This window comes from Muntiacus reevesi, chromosome 1, assembly GCF_963930625.1.
Source record: "Muntiacus reevesi chromosome 1, mMunRee1.1, whole genome shotgun sequence".
Lineage (NCBI taxonomy): Eukaryota > Metazoa > Chordata > Mammalia > Artiodactyla > Cervidae > Muntiacus > Muntiacus reevesi.
Genome location: NC_089249.1, coordinates 58435624 through 58459246, shown reverse-complemented (window position 1 = coordinate 58459246; position 23623 = coordinate 58435624). Strand labels below are relative to the sequence as shown.

Here is a 23623-nt window from a genome sequence, read left to right as displayed (position 1 = left end):
CTGTGCCAAAGGGAAGCCGTACGTGGTTCCTTTGAGTGAAAGGACAGAAGTTCTCAATAGGGAAAGAAAAAAACAGCTAAGATCTTGCTAAGATCTATGATATGAATGAATCTTCTACCCGGGAAATTGTGAAAAAGAAAAAAGAAATTTTGCTAGTTTTGCTGTCATGTCTCAAACTGCAAAAGTAACAGCCACAGGGCCTCCTAACTGCTTACTATAGACGGAAAAGGCATTAAATTTGTACGATGAGATACTTAGAGAGAGACCACACTCACATAACTTATTACAGTGTATTGTTATAATTGTTCTATTTTAATATTAGTTGTTATTGTTAACCTTAAATTGTGCCTAGTTTGTAAATTAAACTTTATCATAGGCACATATGTATACAAGAAAACATGGTCTGCATAGGGTTTGGTTCTCTCTGTGGTTTCAAGTACCCACAGGGGTCTTGGGATGTACCCCCCTCCATAGTTATGGGGGGATGACTGTACTCACAGTTCTGCATTCTAATTTTCTTCACCTAACATTAAATTAGCTGTTACCCTGCGGGTTTGACTTAATTTTTCTAAATATCATTGTAGCAGCTCCCCAGTAGTTCAGATTCCACATGCTGGCATTAAATCAACCATTTCCCCACTGCAAGGCGTTTACACAACTTAACAAATTTTTTTTTTTTACTATGACGAAAACATTGCAAGGGGGAGGAACATACTCTGGCAAGTTAGGAATGGCAACAAACTCTTTTACGTGTCTATGGTTTTCCCTTTTTTGAAGTATGTCCTCTGCATAGATTCCAGGCCAGCGGATTATTGAGTCTAGGGGTGTGACAGATTTATGGCTCTTTGTATTAGCATCAGCCTCATTCCCAAACAGACTGTCACCCACCCGCAGCTTCTGAGGATGCAGCCCCCACTCCAGCCTGAGGTTTGCCTTTTTAAAAATTATTTTATTAATGGGGCAGAACACCTTGCCTTTCATCTGTTAATTAATTGTATTTCGTTTCCTGCGGTGTATGTGTGTGCTAAGTCACTTCAGTCATGTCCGACTCTGTGAGACCCTATGGACTGTAGCCTGCCAGCCGCTGCTATCCATAGGATTCTCCAGGCAAGAATACTGGAGTGGGTTGCCATGCCCTTCTCCAGGGGATCTTCCTGACCCAGGCATCAAACCCATGTCTCTTACGTCTCCTGCATTGTGAGGATTCTTGACCACTAGGGCCACCTAGGAAGCCTCCTCTCCTGTGGGGTGCCCACATATTTTACGGTGACCCCAAAATAGGACATAATTGAAGCCATTTCCATCAACAACATTTGTTTCCTAAAGTTCAGCTCCTGGGTTTTCCTCTTGCCTGTGCACCTCTCTCCCTTGTACTATTTACTTACTACATTTTTAATTGATCTTAAATCAAGCCATTTTTTAAAGAAAACCCAGACTTGCTCTAAGCACTCATATCTTTGGTTTAAGGGTTACTTTTTTCCCCAGGAAACTCTCCTATGTGATGGGAGGGAATATAAATTGGTGCAGCCACTCTGGAGTACAGTATGGAGGTTCCTTAAAAATGTAAAATTAGAACTATCATACAATCCAGCAATTCTGCTCCTGGGCATATATCCAGAAAAGACTAAAACTCTAATTTAAAAAGATACATGCACCCCAATGTTCATAACAGCATTATTTATAATAGTCAAGACATGGAAACAACCTGTGTCTATCAACAAATGAATGGATAAAGAAAATGTGGTACATATATACAATGGAATGCTATGTAGCAATAAAAAAGAATGAAATAGTGCCATTTGCGGCAACATGGATGGACCGAGAGATGGGTCTTATCATACTAAGTGAAGTATCAGACAAAGACAAATGGCACATGATATCCCTTCCCTGGTAATTCAGTTAATAAATAATTCACCTGCAATGCAGCAGACCTCAGTTTGATTCCTGGGTTGGAAAGATCCTCTGGAGAAGGGATAAGCTACCCACTCCAGTATTCTTGGGCTTCCCTTATGGCTCAGCTGGTAAAGAATCCGTCTGCAGTGCAGGAGACCTGGGTTCCATCCCTGGATCGGGAAGATCCCCTGGAGAAGGGAAAGGCTCCCCACTTCAGTAGTCTGGCCTGGAGAACTCCATGGACCGTATAGCCCATGGAGTCAAGAAGATTCGGACATGACTGAGTGACTTCCACTTTCTTCACTTATATGTGGAATCTAAAACGTGATACAATGAACTTATTTACAAAACAGAAGCGGACTCACAGACACAGAAAACAAACTTACAGTCACCGAAAGGAAAAGGTGTGGGGAGGGGTAAATTAGAAGCTGAGATTAGCAGATACGCACCAGTATGTATAAAACAAGCAATAGGGTCCTGCTGCAGAGCGCGGGGAGCTATATTCAATATCCTGTAATAAGCCATAGTGGAAAAGAATATGAAAAACATTATATATGTTTATATACATATAACTGAAACACTTTGCTATACCCCAGAAACCAACACAACTTAACTAACAGTAAATCAGTACAACATCACTAACAGTAGATCTATACTTTATAAGTAAAACTATACTTCAGTTTTTTTTTAAGTTACATTTTTCCTGATACATATAAAACAAACCCATAAACATATCCAAGAGTTGGGGGGGGCACCTCAACAGAAAGTGAAAGTCACTCAGTCGTGTCCAACTCTTTGTGACCCCATGGACTATACGGTCCATGGAATTCTCCAGGCCAGAATACTGGAGTGGGGAGCCTTTCCCTTCTCCAGGGCATCTTCCCAACCCAGGGATCGAACCCAGGTCTCCCGCATTGCAGGTGGGCTCTTTACCAGCTGAGCCACGAGGGAAGCCCAACAGAACTGGCAGTTAAACCTAGAGACATTTCCGGAGCCTGTTGTTAAACACAGCCACTGTAAAAATTCAGCGACAGAAACTTCCAATTCAATAGATCATATTAAACGCAAAGGTAATAGATACTCGAACTCTTCACTTCCCGATTGTTTTGCTGCATCTGCTCCTTCCTATGCTCTTGAGGTCTGCTTATCTATGTGGTGGAAGCAGGCAGGATGGTGACCACCGCCCACCCCTCCAGGGCTCCGCACTCAGCAACATCATGTTGGTGTTTATGTTTACACCATAGAAATGGGCAGTAAATGCTACAAATCAGGGCTTCCTTGCCCCTGCAGGACTGGCCGTTAAATGTTTACCAGCTCACCGCTGTACGTAACAGCTCAGATGCTGGCACCTCCGAGGGTCTGCCTGCCCCAGTGGTCTGTGCCCCTTACTGTGGAGAAGCAGACGTTTTCTTAGGTGAAGGCAGGGTCCTGGCATTCCCGGGGACATCCTGGCAGCAGTAGCCCGGATAACAAACAAGGTGGTTCTGGGGGGAGATTCATCCACCCTTCCCAGACCCTGGTCCTTCCAGGTGCAGAGAATAAGGGAGTGGGTGGGGCGAGAAGACAGAGGGCCTGGCCGGGCCTCTGGCCACACATCTGGCTCTCAGTCCCCGAGGAGACCTCTCGGGCATCCCTTTGCAAACCCTCCGCTTCCATCTGCCCTTCCTTCTCTGAGAGAGTCTGCAGCAGACACCCTGAACTCCCTGATTCATTCCAGCAGCGCTTTATCCAAGGTCGGCACTAGGTCATGGCCGGCGCTGAGTGCTGGGGGTGGAAAGATGACATGGGTTCAGTCCTGCCTGCAGGGAACGCTGGCCGCTTCTGGGCCGGAAATCGATCCTGGCCCTCCCGTTTGTGCTGCCCGGAAGATCAAGGTATTCAGCCTCGGGGCGAATATACCTCAGGGAGGGTTTGGGGGAAAAAAGTCCTGAAAGTGCACTTCCAGAGTAAACTAGACCCAGTCTGTCTGGGCCCAGGATGCAGCTCAGCGAGGTGCGTGAGTGAGGGCTTTGGGTCCGGCCAACAAGATCCGTGGGCCCTGTGATCGTGGGTAAATCACTCATTCCTCCAAGCCTGTTTGCTTGTCTGTGAAAACAGGGCACCAACAGGACGGAGCGGGTGCCTGTTAGGAGCCTGACCCAGAGCCGGGGCTTAGTCCTGTGGTGCCGCTATGCCCAGGGCCCCGCTGCCAGGCGGGTGTGTGTGCCGGGTACATGCATAGCGTATAGTGTGTGGGTATGTGTGCGTGCGAAGTGCAGGGGTGTGGTTTGGGCGTGGTGTGCGTGTGTGTGTATTGTGTGTGTGTGTGTGCGTGTGTGTGTGTGTGTGTGTGTGTAGATGTGTGTGTAGTGTGCACACTCATCTCTGCCCCCTCTGCCCCCTCCTGCCGCCTTGGTCCTGACCCAAGAGCCATGGGCAAGGGGCATGGAGGAGGGGCCAGGGCATCTGAGCAGCTAGGGGTGAAGGAAGACAGAAACGAGGCAGGTCAGCACCCAGCCTGCGGGAGCACAGAGGTGTGAGCGGCGCCAGGGCCAGGGGCCAGGAGCCACGGACAGCCTGGGGTAAGGTGCAAACGCTCCGAGGAGGCACCTTCGTTTCCCAGGGATTTACAAAAGAGTGGACCAAACCCTGAGCCCCGGGCCAGGCTACAGACACGGAATGAAACAGACCCCTGTCTCAGACCCCGTGAGACCCTCACCCAAGCCTGGCCTCCCTGGCTTCCCTTCCCAGCTCCCCGTGGGCTCCTACCTACCCTCAAAACCTTACTCGGGTTGCTCTCCTCCAGCCCCTGGAGGACTTCTGTCCCTGTTCCCCGCTCCCATCACAGGCAGGACCACGTGGTCTCTAGTCCCCTCTGTGCCCAGTGGACTGGGCAAGAGCAAGGACAGTCTGAGTCCTGCTGGGGATCCCAGGGCCCGGAGCAGAGCCCTGGGCTGGGAGTCACGGCGGCTCGTCCCCCCAGCACACCGCTGACTGCTGGTTAACCTTGGGCAGCCCCGTCCCTCCAAGCCTTACTGTCCCCACCATATCAGTCGAGGGAAGGGACAGAATGCTTCCGCGGTGCCTTTCAACTTAAAACCTCCCCGACCTTCTACCTGGCTAACGGAGACGCGGATGGGGACAAGAAGAGACGTGGAAAGCGCTTTGAAAAATTCATAGCAGGAGAGAGGCTTTCCTTTTGTGGGGCGGGAGGAGGGAGCGCTGTGGACAGAGCCGCAGATGAAAAGGACCGCGTCCGGAGCACTTTGTGGCATTTAATGTAGAATGCAGAGCGCCCGGGAAAGCAACGGCATCAAATATTTACCAAAGCAGCATTAAAAATTCACCTTTAGGATGCAGAGGTTTAAAGACCCCGAGCTTCCTGCGAAATGCCACAAGGCAGGAGGGTGAAATGATGGGCGAGAGGGTGTGTGTAGGGCTTGAGCAATGATGCCCCCAGAACTCGGCACTGCTTCCCACGGACCCCTCCTCTACGCCCCCTGCCAGAGCGGCCTCCAGCCCCACGTCTGCAGAGGCACGCAGGCGGCCCTCCTCGGCCATAAGCCTTTCTGAGGCTCCCGTGACCTGCAGGATATGAACAGGCCCTCGGCTCAGCCTCTATGGCCCTCTGTGATCCGGCTCCTGCTTCTCTGGGCAGCTGAGTCCCATAGGATGAAAGGAGTGAGCTGCTGAGGTTGGAGGAGATGGAGGTGGGATCGGGGGATATTCCAGGCACTGGGAGTGGCCTGTACAAAGGCACTGCAGCAGACAGATGCAGTGTATTCATGCATCAGAAGCAAAATCAGGGTGCGGGAGTGTGCAGAGAGAAGGGGAGCACAGGAGGGGAGGGGTGGGAGACACGGGGGGGGGGGTCTGAGGTGCAGGGCCATGGTGAGGAGGAGGCTTCCTGATCCAGGGGTGGGGGGAGCCCTCCAGGAGAGGTCAGGGGCCCTGGCAGGGAGTCCAGCAGAGGCCGGCACTAGCTCACAGACTGGGCTGTGGCCAGAGCAGAGGAGGTGGGGTCAGACGGCCCACAGAACTGGCTGTGGATTGGGGAGGGGGTGGTGGGGAAATGAGAGGCTCCAAAGACCATGCCCCAGACTCTGACCTGAGCCACTGGGGTGATGCTGGTGGGATTTCCTGAGATGGGGACCCAGGCCTGGCTTCGGGGATCAGACATCTGGAGTCTGAGGTGCCTGTGATGCTGGAGTGGGGTGATGCGGCAGACAAGTCAGGGAGGAGCTTGGGGCGGGGAGCGGGGGTGGGGAACACGGGCTGAATCCCAGCTTGGATTTGGCTGAGGGGCCTGTCACAGAATCATGCCGGGGCGGGAGGTCACCTGGAGTGAGGATGGAGTGTGGGGAAAGGAACCAGGGATGCCAGCAAGGAAGTGTGGGAGGAGCAGTCCCAAGGCAGAAGGGACCCAGGAGGCCTGAAGGGGGGTGATCCTGCAGGAGCAGGGTCTGGCGGAAGGGCTGTGGGGACCCGGCCTCAAATGCCAGGACCCAAGGCTCCGCCCTCTGCCCGTTGCTCCTATGATGCCCCGTGCCTGATGCAGAGATACAGTCAGCAGGCTCCCCCAAACACGCCATCACCACCCCTATCCACCAGGCCTCTTATGATCCCAGGGTGGCAGCAGGCTTCTCCCTTTGGAGAAGGAAGTGAGGTTTCATGTTAGATACTTCAAAATGAAGCAGTGCTTTGTAAGACCCCAAATCATTCTAATTTGTCCACAAACAAGACCCGTGCTTGATGGTCTCTCGTTTTTCCGGGAGACCCAGTGACCCAGAGCTGCCCATCTTCACCGTCTAAAGGACCAACAAGATGTCTTGCTAAAGGCAAAATAAAAATGGCCTAGAGGGTCTCTAAACCCCCTTTGGGAATACCTTTTCTCCCCACTTAAGACAGCCATGCCCTGAGCACTCACTGTGTGTGGTACTTATTTACACTCTGCCTCCCGTGACCTTGGCAAAGTCCTCACTTAGCAGAAATGTAAACTGAAGCCCCTGGAGGCAGGGGGCTGCTGGCTGGTGGTGGGAGTGCACACGGACACTCGCCAAGGGTCTGCAGGGACCCCCGGGGCCTGGGCCCTGCCTTGCTCCTGACAGCTCTTGCCGGAAGCAGGGAAGGATGAAAGGAAGCCCTGAAGCAGAGAAGCCCGATCGCTCTGGGGGTCGTGGAGCCTGGCTGTGTCTGCAGGACTAGAGGGAGGGATCCCGAGGCCGAGCTGGCGCCAGAGGCAGGTCGTGGAGTCAGAAAAGGAGGAACCTCTTCCCAGGCAGCCTTCCTTCACAGCAGAGCCTCTCTGATCACTGGGTAGTGAGCTCCCCATCACTGGGTTGTGCAAGCTGAGACCAGAAATTCATTTCTGGAGGTTGTTCACTCTTTCCCAGTTAAAGTACGTGAAGTGCCCATCTTAACAGTACCGTTTGGTGAACTTCAGTCTGAGATGGTGAACATTCTAACATGCAGAAGACTTCCTCCTGACCCCTGAATACCACTTCTCTGACACTCAGCCCCTAAATCATTTTGCCCAACTATAGGCTCTCCCTGGGCTGGAATTGGATGGTATGGACCCTAGGGTCAGCATCTCTCACACATTTTTTTCTATGAAATGAATTCCTCCATGATGTTGCACATATCAAGAGTCTGTTCTTTTTCACTGCTGTATAGTACTCCACTATATGGGCATACCACCTTCTGTTTATCCTTTTACCTGTTGAGGACATCTGGGTTGTTTCCACTTTGGGGTGATTATCCATAAGGCTGCTCTGAACATCCATGGCCACATGCTCTGGCGAAGAGGTAGACACAGTTCTCCCGGGTGCTTAGGAGTGTCTGACGGCTGCTGTAAACAATGACCATAGACTTAGTGGCTTAGAACAGCACAGATGTATCCTCCTATAATTCTGATGGGCAGAGGTTTCCAAGGAGCCTTATGAATACCTGATGTCTAGGTATTGGTAGAGCTTGTCCCTTGGAGGCTCCAGGCAGAATCTGTTCCCGGGGGCAGCCTATGTTCCCCAGCTCATAGACCCTTCCTCCGGTGGCATCACTGTGACCTCTGCTTCCATCCTCACACCTCCTCTGACTCTGACCCTCCTGCACCCCCCTCTTCAAGGACCCTTGGGATGACCCTGAGCCCACTTGGGTAACCAGTCTCCCCATCACACGGCCACATTCCCAGGTTCCAGGTTGACCCAGTTTAGCACGAATCAGCTTCTGGGGATTAGGACAGGGACCTCTGTGGGGGCCTGAGCTGTGCCTACACAGGGGCACATGCAGCCTCATGGGACGAGGGATGTGTTCAGACTCAGCACGTGTGGTCTCTCAGTTTCCCAAAGCAGCTGAACCTCTTTGTCCTCCCCAGGTCCTGGGTTAGAGTTCCTCCTGCCCCACCTCCTCACATCTTTGTCATCTTAGCCCTTTATTTCAGGGGCGTGGAGGGCAGCCCCCTGTAGTTTTACGTTGCCTTTTCTCCATGCTTGCGTTTCAGTTTCTATCATCATTCCACGAGCACACCTCCTCCATGCAGCCCCCCATGACCACACCTTTTGCTTCTAAGAGCACTGCGCTGGGGTGGGGGTGGGGAACTACCGTCTTACCCCTGCAATGGTCCTGCACTGTTCTCTTCTTTGAGATGTGGTAACAGTGTGAGTATGGTAACCTCTCAAGGTACTGTGAGAAGCCACTAGAAATTGAGCTGAAAACTTCAGTCCCCAGCTCCTGGCTCCTGGTCTCCGGGGGAGCTGTTATCAGTGCTGAGGGCGCATTATCTGCAGCTCACCTGGCAGTTAGTCCTGTTGCACATCTGACTCCTCTGCTTTTACCCGGATTTACCCGGAGCCGTTATTATTCCGGAATCTCAGCCTTCTGGAAGTGTTCATTTTTATTCAAATTGCCCGGTGCTCCGTCTTCTGTCCCCAGTACCTTTGCAGTCGCCAGTTGGAGACCCTCCTCATCCCCACCCAGGTCCCAGGCCCCACACCTCTCTCTTCAGACCTGCTGCCCAGCCCAGCCTCCCGTACCCAGCCCGTCCAGGAGGGGTGACCATGCAGCCCAGCAGCTGGCAGCGCAAGCTGGACTCCTGGCTCCAAAAGAGCTGCATAGGTGACTCTGGGCAAATTGTGATACCTCCCTGTGTCTCGGTTTCCTCATCTGTAAATGGGGGAAGTAAAAGTCCCACTTTCTAGGGTTGTTGGGAGAGCAAAGTGAGATGAGGCGGGGAAAGTGCTGGAACAGTGCCCAGTCCAGGAGAAATCCCCCAACACGGCAGCCCTGACGCCAGCCTTGCCTGGAATTAAGAAGGATGTTGTCTGTGCCCCTGAGCCCTGGGGTCACGCATGGGCTGATCCCAGACTCACACCGCCTGGAAGATCCCATGTCACCCGCTGTGACCCTCTGCTTGGCTCCTGCTAAGGCGGCTCCCTTTCCTGGAGTGCCCTCCCGGGCTTCCCGCGGTGAGTTTTCCCCTGAGTCCCCGCCCCCACCCAGGCCACGCCCCACCCAGGCCACGCCCCACCCGGGCCACGCCCCCACCTGGGCCACGCCCCCAGGCACTCGGCACTGACTTGATATGGATCTGTGGCTTTTGTTCTGGGGGTCCCAGTGTGGCTCCCCGCTAGCTCTGAGTCCTGGAGGGCTGGGCCCATGCCCGGCAGGTCTGCACCCCAGCACCCAGCCCAGGCCTGGCAGAAGAGGCCACCAGCAGGGGCTGCCGGACGCCATCGTCCTGCTTTGGTCTCCCTTGCATGGGAAGCCCTTGTTTTTGAACCAGTTCTCGAATGATGGACAAGTCTTTGATCCTAATCTTCAACTTTTACCCACACTGCCGCAGTAAATGAGCCTGTAAGAATTTTGCCCTTGTGGGCGTGTTTGTTGGATGATGGCTAAGTGGAATTACTGGCTCAGAGGGCATGTGCATCTGTGACTTTGGTATGTGCCGAGCTGCTTTCCAGAAGTGAACTGATGGTGTCCCTCCCACCCGCACGGAAAGCAAAGGCTCCCTGCCCCCACCCCCCAACTAGCAAACACGTGGTGCTCTCGCAACCTCTGATCTTTGCTGGACTTGCTTGAGTGGAGGAATGTGGAAGTTTCCTTTGGTCTATGCTGTGGAATGCTTTCCCATTATGGCTTTCATTTGCATGTCTCTCATTTTAAACTTTGGTTTTGCGATTGGACAGTTTCTTTCTTCTTGGCAATTGGTTTGTTTAGATTCTCTCTTCTGAGATTCTTTGGGTAATTTCTATTTTCTTGGAAACTCACCCATCTCATCAGAGTTTTCTGACTTCGTTGGACAGAGTTGAGTGGGTAGGCCCCCTCTTTCTTTTGTTATTTGTCTGTCCCCTCTATCTTTATGGAGTACCTGCTCTGTACCAAGTGTCGTTGGTCCTGGAGGTAGGGTAGTGGGCCGGAGCCACTGAAAAGTCCTACATATATATATATATATAAAATCCTAAAGACGATTTAAAATGCATCCATAAAATACATGGAGTGTCAGATGGTGATAAGTGTTAGGGAGGAAAACCCCATGGGAACAGGGAGGGAGTTGACTGTGGAGTCCAGCTTTTGATGGGGTGGTCAGAGAGGGTCTCAGTAATGGGTGACTTGAAGGACATAAGGGAATATTATTTTTCGGTCGCTAGGTTGCATCTGACTGTTTGTGACCCCATGGACTGCAGCACACCAGGCCTCCCCGTCCATCACCAACTCCCGGAGTTTACTCAAACTCATGTCCATGGAGTCGATGATGCCATCCAACCATCTCACCCTCTGCTGCCCCCTTCTCCTTTTGCCCTCAATCTTTCCCAGCATCAGAGTCTTTTCCAATGAGTCAGTTCTTTGCATCAGATAGCCAAAGTACTGGAACTTCAGCTTCAGCGACAGCCCTTCCAATGAATATTCAGGATTGATTTCCCTTACGATTGACTGGTTTGATCTCCTTGCAGTCCAAGGGACTCTCAAGAGTCTTTTCCAACACCACAATTTGAAAGCTTCAATAGCCATGTGTTTATCTGGGAGAAGAGATGGCAGAGTGCTGGTGCAGGTGCTATATTGGTCTAAGTTCTTGGAGAAATGCAACCAACAGGATAGATATAGATAGAGTGAAGATGCAGATGTAGTTTTCTATATTTAAATCTAGATATAGATACATAGCTCTATATAAACAGATATCTCTATAATATAGATAAAATATATAAGATCTACATAGAGATATATATATAAAGAGATTTACTCTAAGGAATTGGCTTCTGCAGATTTGGAGATGCAAAAGTTCCAAGATCTGTAGGTGGCAAGCTGGAGAGCCAGCAGAGCTGATGGCCCAGTATGGTCCAAGTCTGCAAGGCCTGAGAACCACAAGAGCCAGTGATGCAAATGCCAGTCCCAAGTCTGATGGCAGGAAAAGACTGATGACCGGCTCAAAAACGGGCAGGCAGAAAGGGAACCCTCCCTTCCCCTGGCTGTTCTTTGACCTTCAGTAGATTGTAAGAGGCTTACCTGCCTTGTGGAGGGTGATCCACTTGACTCAGTCTACGGATTCAAAGGGGAAGTTCATCCAGAAACACCTTCACAGACACACACAGAACTGTGTTTGATCAACATCTGGGCACCACCCCCATGGCCCAGATAGTTCAGTTCAGTTCAGTTGCTCAGTCGTGTCCTACTCTTTGTGACCCCATGAGCCACAGCATGCCAGGCCTCCCTGTCCATCACCAACTCCCAGAGTTTACCCAAACCCATGTCCACCGAGTTGGTGATGCCATCCAACCATCTCATCCTCTGTTGTCCCCTTCTCCTCCTGCCCCCAATCCCTCCCAGCATCAGGGTCTTTTCCAATGAGTCAGCTCTTCGCATCAGGTGGCCGAGGGATTGGCGTTTCAGCTTCAACATCAGTCCTTCCAATGAACATCCAGGACTGATCTCCTTTAGGATTAACTGGTTAGATCTCCTTGCAATCTGAGGGACTCTCAAGAGTCTTATCCAACACCACAGTTCAAAAGCATCAATTCTTCAGCACTCAGCTTTCTTTATAGTCCAACTCTCACATCCATACATGACTACTGGAAAAAGGATAGCCTTGATAAGATGGACCTTTGTTGACAAAGTAATGTCTCTGCTTTTTAATATGCTGTCTAGATTGGTCATAACTTTCCTTCCAAGGAGTAAGCGTCTTTTAATTTCATGGCTGCAATAACCATCTGCAGTGATTTTGGAGCCCCCCTCCAAAATGAAGTCGGCCACTATTTCCACTGTTTCCCCATCTATTTGCCATGAAGTGATGGGATAGCCCAGTTAAAGCTATGGTTTTTCCAGTAGTCATATACTGATGTGAGAGTTGGACCATAAAGAAGGCTGAGCACTGAAGAACTGATTCTTTCAAACTGTGGTGCTGGAGAAGACTCTTGAGAGTCCCATGGACAGCAAGGAGTTCAAGCCAGTCAATCCTAAAGAAAATCAACCCTGAAAATTCACTGGAAGGACTGATGCTGAAACTGAAGCTCCAGTACTTTGGCCACCTGATGGGAAGAGCCAACTCATTGGAAAAGACCCTGATGCTGGCAAAGATTGAGGGCAGGAGGAGAAGGGGGCAACAGAGGATGAGATGGTTGGATGGCATCACCTACTCAATGGACATGAATTTGAGCAAGCTCCGGGAGATAGTGAAGGACAGGGAAGCCTGACTTGCTGCAGTCCATGGGGTCACAAAGAGTCAGACCCAACTAAGCAACTGAACAACAGCAACAACCCCATGGCACAGCCAGGTTGACACGTAGAATGAGCCGTCAGGGCTGCAGCAGAGCGAACAGAAGAGGGAAGACGAGCGGCGTTACCAGAGAGGACAGAGGAGAAAGTCTTCGGCTTCTACTCTGAGTGAGATGGGAGCCAGTGAAGGCTTTGAACAAGGGAGCGCCATGACACGACATGCCGTAGATTTGCACAGGATCCCTCTGGCTGCTGTATGGAGGGAAGACAGAAGGGCTGGACTCGTGAGGAGACCACGGCAGGAGCGACAGAGGAGGCAGGAAGGCGAGGTTGATGGCTGCACATGCAGGCTTTACTGATGGACTGGCTGTGGATGTGAGAGAGCAAGAGGGGCCCAAGGTGCTCTGGGAATCCAGTGGTCATTCTTGGTTTGCATTTGCTTTCTTTCTGCCCACTGTTTTTTGTGTAATTATGGCAAAACACACAACAAAATTTACCATTTTAACCACTGTACTTTTCACAGGCTTTGAGTACATTCACACTGTTGTACAACCATCACAACCATCCATCTCCCAAACCTTTTCATCATCTACCCATCCTATTATAGGAAACCTTTCCGAATCACTCTACCTGCAGTGAATTTTGTTCGTAATCCAGCCTCAGTCTTTTTTTCTTAGCAAGTGTGTGTGGCTCATTAACATTTACTAATATGGCAGCTACATTTAGTCTTAGTTCTGTCATCATTTTATGATATGCTTTCTGCTTTTATAGCTTTTGTGGGGGTTGTCAATTTTCACCATATGCTCTCTGTTTTCTTTGTTTTATTTTTTGTGTATATGTCTTCTGACAATTTGGAAGACTGTGTTTTTCATCCCATAGTTATCTTCATAATTATGCTGTCATATGATACCCTTAATCCTCTGTTTCTTTAGACAATGTTTATTTTCTCCCTACTATGAGTGATGCCCAAATTAGAATATTTCTACTTTCCCCTCTCCTTCTCCCTCTTCCATCAAATGATTTTAGCTGATTATATTAGTTTTTCCATTTGCCTTTGTACCTCTAATATTATTTCCATCTCTAAACGATTTTCTGGACTTCTAGCTATAAACACAGAGGACAGTTTACATATATTACCTCCCTCCTCCTGACCTCCACCCTCCCTCCTATAGTTTATATCAGTTCTCTGTTATCTCTTTTATTCTTTTTTTATAACAGTCACAATACATTAGTTTCAGACATGGTCCTACAGCTAATTAGATTGTCCTTGCCAGTCCTCTTGCCAGAGTTACTCTGCTTACTCTTGGTTATCCTAAGCATTGTTATTCAGTCACTCAGTCATGTCCAGCTCTTTTCAACCCCATGGACTGCATCACACAAGGCTTCCCTGTGCTTCATTATCTCCTGGAGCTTGCTCAAACTCATGTCCATTGAGTCGGTGATGCCATCCAACCATCTCATCCTCTGTCGCTCCCTTCTCCTCCTACCCTCAACCTTTCCCAGCATCAGGGGTTCTTCACATCAGGTGGCCAATGTATTGGAGCTTCAGTTTCAGCATCAGTCCTTCCAATGAATATTCAGTGTTGATTCCCTTTAGGATGGACTGGTTGGATCTCCTTGCAGTCCGAGGGACTCTTGAGAGTCTTCTCCAGCACCACAGTTCAAAAGCATCAGTTCTTCAGTGCTCAGCCTTCGTTATGGTCCACCCTCACATCAGGCTTCCCTGATGGCTCAGATGGTAAAGAATCTACCTGCAATGTGGGAGACCCAGGTTCAGTCCCTGGGTCAGGGAGATCCCCTGGAGAAGGAAATGGCAACCCGCTCTAATATTCTTGCCTGGAGAATGCCATGGACAGAGGAGCCTGGTAGGTTACAGTCCATGGGGTCGAAAAGAGTAGGACATGACTGAGCAACTTCACTTTCTTTCTCACATCCGTACATGACTACTGGAAAAACCATAGCTTTGACTATATAGACCTTTGTCGGCAAAGTGATGTCTCTGCTTTTTTTTTTAACATGCTGTCTATGTTTGTCATAGCTTTTCCTGCAAGGAGCAAGCATCTTTTAATTTCGTGGCTGCAGTCACCATCCACAATGATTTTGAAGCCCAAGAAAATAAAGTCTGTCACTGTTTCCATTGTTTCCCCATCTATTTGCCATGAAGCGATGGGACAGGATGCCTTGATCTTAATCTTTTGAATGTTGAGTTTCAAGCCAGCTTTTTCACTCTCCTCTTTCAACTTTATCAAGAGACTCTTTAGTTCCTCTTCCCTTTCTGTCATTAGGGTGGCGTGATCTGCATATTTGAAGTTAATGGTATTTCTCTTAGCAGTCTTGATTCCAGTTTGAGCTTCGTCCAGCCCGGCATTTTGCTTGATATACTCTGCATCAAAGTTATGTAAGCAGGGTGACAATATACAGCCTTAACCTACTCCCTTTCCCATTTTGAACCAGTTTGTTGTTCCATGTTCAGTTCTAACTGTCGCTTCTTGACCTGCATACAGGTTTCTCAGGAGGCAAGTAAGGTGGTCTGGTCCCATATTTTTAAGAATTTTCCACAGATTGTTGTGATCCACACAGTCAAAGGCTTTGGCGTAGTCAATGAAGCAGTAGATATTTTTCTGGAATTCCCTTGCTTTTTCTATGATCCAGTGGAATTTGGTAATTTGATCTTTGGTTCTTCTACCTTTTCTAAACCCAGCTTGTACATCTGGAAGTTCTTGGTTCACATACTATCAAAGCCTAGCTTGAAGGATTTTGAGCATTACCTTGCTAGCCTGTGAAATCCTATGAGTATCCTCTATTAATTTATGCAAGAAGGGCTCGTGTGAGCTACAATTTTAAAAAATGTGTTTTAAACGTTTTTCTGCTGACTTTATATTTAAAATCTGGTTCATCTGGGCCTAAAATTCTTTCTTCATTCATTCATTCATTCAGCAAAGTGTGCCAGTTACTGTTTCAGATCCTGGCAGTACAAAAATGAACACAGAACGGCACTGCCATGACCCTCATGTAGCTTATTATCTAGTTGGGAGAGACAAGTGATGAGCTAGACCAGTAAGTGAAATATCTGGTGTGCTGGATTGAGAGAAGTCTAGGGAGAAAGATAAAGCAGGCGATGGGGGACCTGGCTCGGTTTTGTGAAGTAGAAGAGACAACTCCACAGACTTTCTCACCCAGAGCCCAGTAATGCATGCTGGGGTGTTGGCTCTGCCCTTCCGAGCATCACTCACTCTGGAAACATGGGCTTTACTGGCTCAGTCAGAGCCCTTCCATCAGCTCCACACCCTTGACCCTGGAACACACACTAGAGCTTGATTGAAAATGGTTTATCTGTTGTTCACTTGCTAAGTCATATCCGAAACTTTGTGACCCCATGAACTGCAGCTCGCCAGGCTTCCCTGTCCTTCAGTATCTCCTGGATTTTGCTCAAACTCATGTCTATTGAGTTGATGATGCTATCTAACCATCTCATCCTCTGTCGCCCTCTTCTCCTCCTGCTGTCAGTCTTCCCCAGCGTCGGGTTCTTTCCCAGTGAGTCAGTTCTCACATTAAGTGGCCAAAGTAATAGAGCTTCAGCTTCAGTATCAGGCCTTCCAGTGAATATTCAGGGTTGATTTCCTTTAGGATGGACTGGTTTGATCTCCTTGCTGTCCAATCAGATGCACGTAGCAGAAACCCATTTATAGTGGTGTGGTGGTAGACCGTCTGGAACTGTCACCAGAACCAGCTTTCTCCCTGCTTCCCTTCCCACTCCGCCCACATTAGTGAAGGTCTTTCATTCTTGTGCTCTTCTCTGAATCCATGTTGCCTTCCCGATAGCCTACAGCTTACATGGCATTGGCCAGAGTGGCTCATGTGACAACCCTTGTCTGCAAGGGAGTGTGGGAAGGTGAATATTTGTGACTGGGTCATTGCTCCTATACATGGATATAGGACTGGGGGTTTACTGTGTCTGCCACAGACGGAGTTTGTGTTTTTGTTCCTCGTTATCCTTATTTGGAGGTGATCTCCATGAGAGAAAGGACAACGGCAATTCAACTCTGCCGATCAAAGCTGTAAGTGCTCCCATGGGCTGATGTTTACACTCCTGATCTTATCCCATGATCTGTTGACCCATCCATGTGCCAGAAGTGTTCTGGTTTCCTCTTCATGGCTTTGTATGATATGGTCATATTCAGTGGTGTGATTCCAAGATTCATAGTGTTTTATTTTTATTATGGGTATTATCGGGATCTGTTCTTAATATCTTCTATTTGTTATATCAAGGGTGGCCATATGGTTTAATATCCAAAGTAGAGTACTTCTGAGGGTGAAAGGGGGACAGTATTGAAAATTATAAGTATTAACTGGGTCTGTCGTAAGCCAAGACATTATAATAACCCTGGTAATCACTGAGGCAGAAAAACACTGTTGGTTTTTGTAAGTTGATCTGATGTCTTACAGACTGAAAGTTGTATCTTTTTATCTGCACCTGTGTTCTAATAATTAGCTTGTTGATTCTCTTGGGTTTTTTATGTACATGATTTGCTGATAATGGTAATTAGGATTTTTCTGTTTCATTCTTGACTGTTTATGCTTTTTTCTTATCTTATTGCTTAGGCCAGAGGCTTCCCTGGTGATTCAGATGGTAAAGAGTCTGCCTGCAGTGTGGGAGACCTGGGTTCAATTGCTAGATGGGGAAGATGCCCTGGAGAAGGCAATGGCAACCTACTCCAGTATCCTTGCCAGGAAAATTCCACGGACAGAGGAGCCTGGAGGCTACAGTCCATGGGGTCGCAAAGAGTCGGACACGACTGAGCAACTTCACTCACTCAGAGGGTGTAGTGCTGTATGGAACCATAGTGATGGCAGACTTGCTTTCCTTGCTTCCAGCCTTAAAGTCAAACAGTCCTCAGAGTCTAGGAGACAAAGATGGCATGTGTGCAGAGAAAAACCCGTCTTCTCCTGTCACTGAGGTCAGACAGAAATGTCCCCATGAGGCAGACACCATGTGATATTTTGTTCCCTTCTGCTTTCCTAGAAAACCCTTTTGCCGTGCCTCAGGATGGGGGAGGTGAGACCCAAAGCACCTGGCTCAGCCTCCAAGAAGAACAACTTCAAGACGCCAGGGAGAGCCAAGACGGCCGTGGCGGTGGTGGAGGAGAAAATGCTACCTGTGCCCGAACCCCCTTCCTTGGACTTCTAAGACTAGGAGCGAGCATCGGTGGGAGGCCAGGGTGCAGGAAGGGGCTTCTGAGCCACTGGTCTGCGAGCAATAGTCCCACTTTGGGCTGGTGGCTTCCGAAAGGTGGCACCATTGCGGACTCAGGATGACCGACATGGCTGCTCAGGCCAGGTCAAGCAGAAGGATTCACGCCTGTGCATCCCAGCCATGGTTCCCTTCCCCTTGCTCCCTCCAGTCGTGGCCTGTGGGCCTATCCGTGTCAGAATTTTGAATGTGAGTGTGCGTGAGTGTGTGTGCGTGTGTATGATTAGGGGTGTCTTTTTGTTCGATTGGTTTTATCGGGGTCCCCCAAGTTCTCTGTTGGGCCTGGGTCCCCTGGTGGTGGGAGTCCCGGCCAGCTCCTGCTGGCAGCTGTGAGCCAGATGGAGTTGGCAAGCGTGGGGTGCAGCCCCACTGGGTGTGCTGTGCGGCACACCCTCCTGGGGTGGTTGGGATGCAGAAACGCCAGTGGGGATGCGTTCGAATGGAAGTTTTTCCTGGTCATGACGGTGATAACGAGAGACACGTCTCAGGCCATCTACGGGGCAGGCAGTAGATTGACTATCTTCACACACACCCACTCTCATCACTTGGGAAGTGAGTAGGATGAACGCCCTGCAGAAATGGTCTGGGTCTCACAGCCAGGAGGAGACCAGTGCTCGGCTTGACCTCAGAGGTCTGAGAACCCAAAGTCAAAGCTCCCCAGCCCAGGGCCCCCAGTACAGTCCCTGGAACATCTCCCCAGTGACTTCTCGGTGGGTGGGCCACTGTCCCAAGCTTTCCACCACTGCTGCCCCAGGACCCTCTTACGGCACATTCTGTTTAAGCATCTACTGTATACCAGGCCCCTTGCTGGGCAGCAACCTGGAAAGGAGATGAGTCAGAGAGGCCTCCTCCTTGCCCCCAGAGGGAAGAAACAGACACACAGATCTTTGCTGGACAGAGTGATGAGCACTCTGGAAACTGAGGAGGGAAAGTTCTAGAAGCCCTTCCCATTTAAGGCAAGACTTCCATGCAAACCTGGATGTTCATAATATCTGTCCACTGAGCTCACCACCACCGCCATCTACCCCACTGCCCCTGGGCGCACGCATAGAAGAGCATGATCTGCGAAATGATCACATAAATCCCTGAAGGCCACCCTGGCAGTGTAGACACCCTCATTCCACTGCTATTAGCGATGCCAGAATCTCCCCCAGCACCCAGCTGGGTGGGTCCCTGCTCCTCTGCTCAAGTACCTTTACTCAGCTAGACACAGTGTCTCCAATGGACCCTCTATCCATCAGATGTGGCAGAGAGCAGGCAGCCTCGTGGTACTGGTGTCCTAGCTGGGGGAGAGGACAGCGAAGAAATGACCAGTGAATAGGAAGGTAGTAATAGCAGTGAGCCCTAAGCCAAGAATTCAATCAAAACCATGTTCATGAGGGTCCTGTTAAGTTAGACCAGTCTGGGAAGGCCTTGCTGAGCAGATTCAGCCCAGACCTGAGTGATAAGCAAGAGCCGGCATGGACACTGAGGATAGGAGAGCTTTCCAGGTAGAGGGAACAGCTAGTGCAAAGACCCCGAGGCAGCAATTGGCTTGATGATCTCAAGGAACCAAAAGAAAGTCAGGTTGGCAGGGATGCAGAAGAAAGGTGGGAAGAGAGGCAAGTGAGAGCCCAGACACTGTGGTTCACTGAGAGACGCCTGAAGCTGGGCAGACAACACCCACCGTCTGATAAAGCAGAAGGACATTTTAAGGGCATCAAGCATTCCGCATCCAGCCTGGCTCATCAGCCCCATGGAGAAGGGACTCCTCCCATTCCATGGACTAGGACACTGAGACTCAGATGTGTCAGGTGGCTGGCCCAAGGTCACAAGGGCAAGCTGAGGAAGACCCAGACCTATGGCTTGAGTCTGGTCTCCTCAGACAGTGCTGCCAGAACCCAGGGATACCGTTTGGCGTAGGCCATGCTGGAGAATCTCTGTATGGGGTCTTGCTTAGGGATCAGCACTGCTTCCTTCACCCTGGATACTGAGTCATCCCGGGACCTGCCCTAGGGACTTGTCCAAGCGGAGCAGCTGTTGCCACAGAGGGTTGCTCAGCAGCCATTCGGCACAGCTGGATCAGCCCACGCCTGCATCCCATGGACAGAACTTTGGGGGTCAGAGAAACCCCAGCCTGGGAGAGGGGGTCGGGCACAGGCCCAGAGTCTGACTTCAGCTCTGTAGGAAGATCAGGGTGACCTCGGGCAAGTCCTGTGCCTTCTCTACTGTCCGTTGCCCCATCTCTAAAAGGAAGGAGTTGGCCCAGGTATTTAAGGGGCTTGCATCTCCAGCTTCCTGAAGTTCCAGATGGAGCTCATGCAACTGTTCACACAGAGATCCTTCCTCTGCCAAGAGGGAGCTGGTGGCCCTGCCTGCCTGCCATGAACGCTGGGCCCAGGGCCACGGTCACGGAGACCAGCAAGGGCTACGGTCCCCTGATTGTGTCGCCCAGCCTGAGAACTTGCAGGATGCTGCTCCTGGCCCCACAGAGGTCTCTCCAGGAGGGACTGATGACCCTTTGGGTGTTTACGGTTGCAGCCGGTGAGGGATCAGAACACCCTGTTGTAAGCAGGTGGCCCCTCACCATGCAGCTCATAAACCATCACAGACTTAGCATAGCAACGGGACAGCCTGGGATGCAGAGGACAGAGTGTGGGGACCCGCAGCCCTGCCCCTTCTCCACTGGGCGCTCTTGGGCAAGTCACTTCACCTCTCTGAGGTTCACCTGTCCAGTGTGTGGGGTGGGGGCCATGGCTGGAGTGATCGAGGTGTGAGGGCCGTGTGGGTGGTGTGAATGCCCATCTGAAAGGCAGGCATGCGGTTCAGTCCCTCCCAGTGTCCAGAGGTCCTCAAAGCCCCCAGGAGAAGGGCCTGGCAAAAACCTGTCCCATCCTACCATGGCACATAGATGTGCCAGTAAGTAGAAGACCCCTGAGATGATGCTCAGGGTAGTGACAGGTTCAAGTAGAGATTTACGGACTTAGTGTTTTTTAGTGACTCCCAAACCTGTTTTTTCAAGCTGCCTACTTTTACTTTTTACTGTGAGCTTCTGGCTATTATCACGTACTTTGCAAAAATAACAACAACAATAATAATAATACCATGGAAAGAAAAGCAAAAAAGAAGAGAAAGAAGAATGGCAATATATCCGCTGAGGAATCTGTCCTTAACCCCTTGTATTCATAAGGACTTTTTCCCACTGGGAACTGTGTGTTATCACAAGCAGTTTTATGCTTTCCTTTTTGTCTGTGTTCAGTGTAATTGTGCGTTTTGGAATCTCTACGCAGAACCAATACCTGGTAGCATCTGTGGGTCTCTTTGCCCTTGCCTGAACCTCAGAGATCCCCCCACAACTCGAGGAGCAACCTGCTATACAGGAGGGCCCGGGACTGCCAGATGCCAGCCCAACATCTGATGCTGACCGGGACCTATAGGAAACAGGCCTTAACTGAAAAAACACACACACACACACACATGCACACACACACACACGTGCACACACACATGAATCTGCAGGTAGAGCCTGTCTCTCTGATGCTTTATAGCGAAATAGCAGGTAGGCAGCTAGTGTTCCTGGGGTGGTGGCATTTCCCTTCTTCATCCAAAACCTTCAGGCAAGTTCAGACCCCGGGCTGGAAAGGACCTGGGGGTATCAGGGAAAACACGACCAAGTGTGGGGTTGGCAGTCTTCTTAAGAAAAGCTTCCTGGCTCCCTTGAGGCCATTCCACCGAGATTATGGGTGTGGCCAGAACTGGCACTATCTCCCCGCACCCAGCAGATGCCCAGAACCCTGCCCACACCAGGCTGGGGTCCCAGCCCTTGGCTATCTCTCCAGACCACAATCCCTGCTCAAGCCCTGTCTCCTGGCTCCTCTGACACCCCATTTAGTGTGTCGACTGGAGGTCATGCCGTGAAAGAAGACAAGTTTCCCAGAGTCTCAGGCTTTTAAAAATTGTTTTTTGGTTTATTTTCATTTCTTCAGCTTGGCTGGTTGGCCCCCACCAGTAGGAGGAGTCTTGCCCTAGGTGGTCCTGAGAGGTGAATTTGCAGATTCAGCAGTGACCCCAGTTGACGCTACAGCCTCAAGCAGAGATGCTGGCGGCGTTGCTTCTCAATGTTGAGGGCAGCCGTGTCATTGCAGAGACATCTGGGTGGGCCCTCCTCTCTGCGGCAACTTTGGGGGAGTAGTGTCTGCCTGTTCTCAGTGGCCTTCTGAAAGGTCAGCAGGGCAGCCACCCACCCAGTGACTGGATGACGCCCTGCTCACTGCCACCTGCAGCCCCAGAACTCACCACCAGGCTGGGGTGATGTCCTGTCCCCTCTGGAAAATCCACACCACGCCGTGTGGCTGACTCCAAGCTCCCCAGCTCCTCCTGAGGGTGTAAATGCAGCGCCAGATGGTACTTACGTGACTGTAGGCAGCTTTGGGGCCCGTGGCCTGAAAACTCAAGAGTTGAGTTAAGCAATCAGGTGAGACAGAAGATTCTAGAAAATCCATTTTGCTCATACATGCATTCATTCATCTGTTCAACAAAAACTTACCCAGCGCCCCTCTGGGAACTGTTCCGGCTGCAGATGGAGAAGTCAGGGGAACCCGCCGTGTGCGAGGGAGAGGCTGGGACCCCCTGTGAAATGACGTGCTGTGCCTGATGGTTAGGAATGCTCAAATCCACAGGGAGAATAAGTGACCTTGGAGGTGACATTGTTTCCCCCCCTTTGCCCCGCCTCCAAGCCTCCAGCCCAAGATGCCGCCAGATAGTTGGTGCTAGATAGATGCTTGGTGAGTCAGCGGCTTTGACTATCGGTTACACTGTACCTAAAACTCCTATCTTCCCATCAAAGCCCTGGCCCATGTGCCCTTGACAGATGGAAATTCAGGGCTGCTGCAGTGCCCACCTCCAGGGGGCCCCATTTCTATAGACGGCGCTGTGAACAGCCGCCCCTGGGTTGGTGCAGTGAGCTGCCCTGTGAATTGCCCTAAACTGCTCTCTGAAATGTGCAGGATCCCATCGAAGCCAGAGAACCCCCTGGAGGGTCACCACGCATGTGACCATAAGTTGCAGATGCTGTGGCCTCTGCGGGCATCCAGCGTGGCCGCAACTGGACCCAAACTGGTGACCCCGAGAGAATCTCTTCTTGGAACCTCACCTCGGGTTCTCACCTCAGTTCCTTCCTGTCTCTTCCCCATCTTCTGGGTTAAAGCTAGTGGGCTATGTCACGGTCAGCTAACCAGTTAGAGTCTAGGTGATGGACAGTAACTAAGAGGGGACTGCGAGAGTGAGGGGCCCAGTCCCCCTGATCAGGCGGGACCCCCTTGCCCCCAGCCAGACAAGGGCACAGACAGACTGGTCTCTCTCCTGTAAACCCCCGTTTCACATGCACAGGCATGGGGTCTTTCTGAGAGCTGATAACCGGGAAAACCAAAAACCAATAATATTCCTAATAATAATAAAATATAATGTAATAACAATAATGTGTTTTACACGGACCGCTGTTGCACTGCTTTTGTCTTTATATACTGTAGTTTTTATAAAGATGTCCTTAGGTTTTAATAAAGGAGTGTCACATCAACTCTTCCCTGTCCTGAAATTTCGTGTTCCACCATGTCCCCGGGGACAGCTGCACTCACATCTGTTGTCAGGGAGGGTGGACCCCCAGGGCCTGGGGGGTCTCAGCTGAGGAGCTGCCAAGGGTGGCGTTAGGAGCAGCCGGTCACACAGGGTCCCACCAGAAAGCTTCAGAGGGTCCAGAGCCAAGGACAGATCGAGAGGGCAGATGATGACCGCCTCTCAGAGGGCAAGAACCAGCTGGGA

The 23623-nt window shown here is 50.5% G+C and overlaps 1 protein-coding gene across 2 annotated transcripts in view; it reads left to right on the top strand.

The window, feature by feature from the left end:
* SHISAL1 (shisa like 1) overlaps nucleotides 1-23381 on the top strand; it is a 77844-nt gene extending 54463 nt beyond the window's left edge. For both annotated transcript variants that reach the window (XM_065945168.1, XM_065945160.1), the window contains exon 5: nucleotides 17600-23381. In XM_065945168.1, coding sequence (XP_065801240.1) covers nucleotide 17600 — 1 coding nt within the window. In that variant the 3' untranslated portion in view covers nucleotides 17601-23381. The remainder of the gene's footprint in view (nucleotides 1-17599) is intronic.
* Nucleotides 23382-23623: the final 242 nt, after the last annotated feature.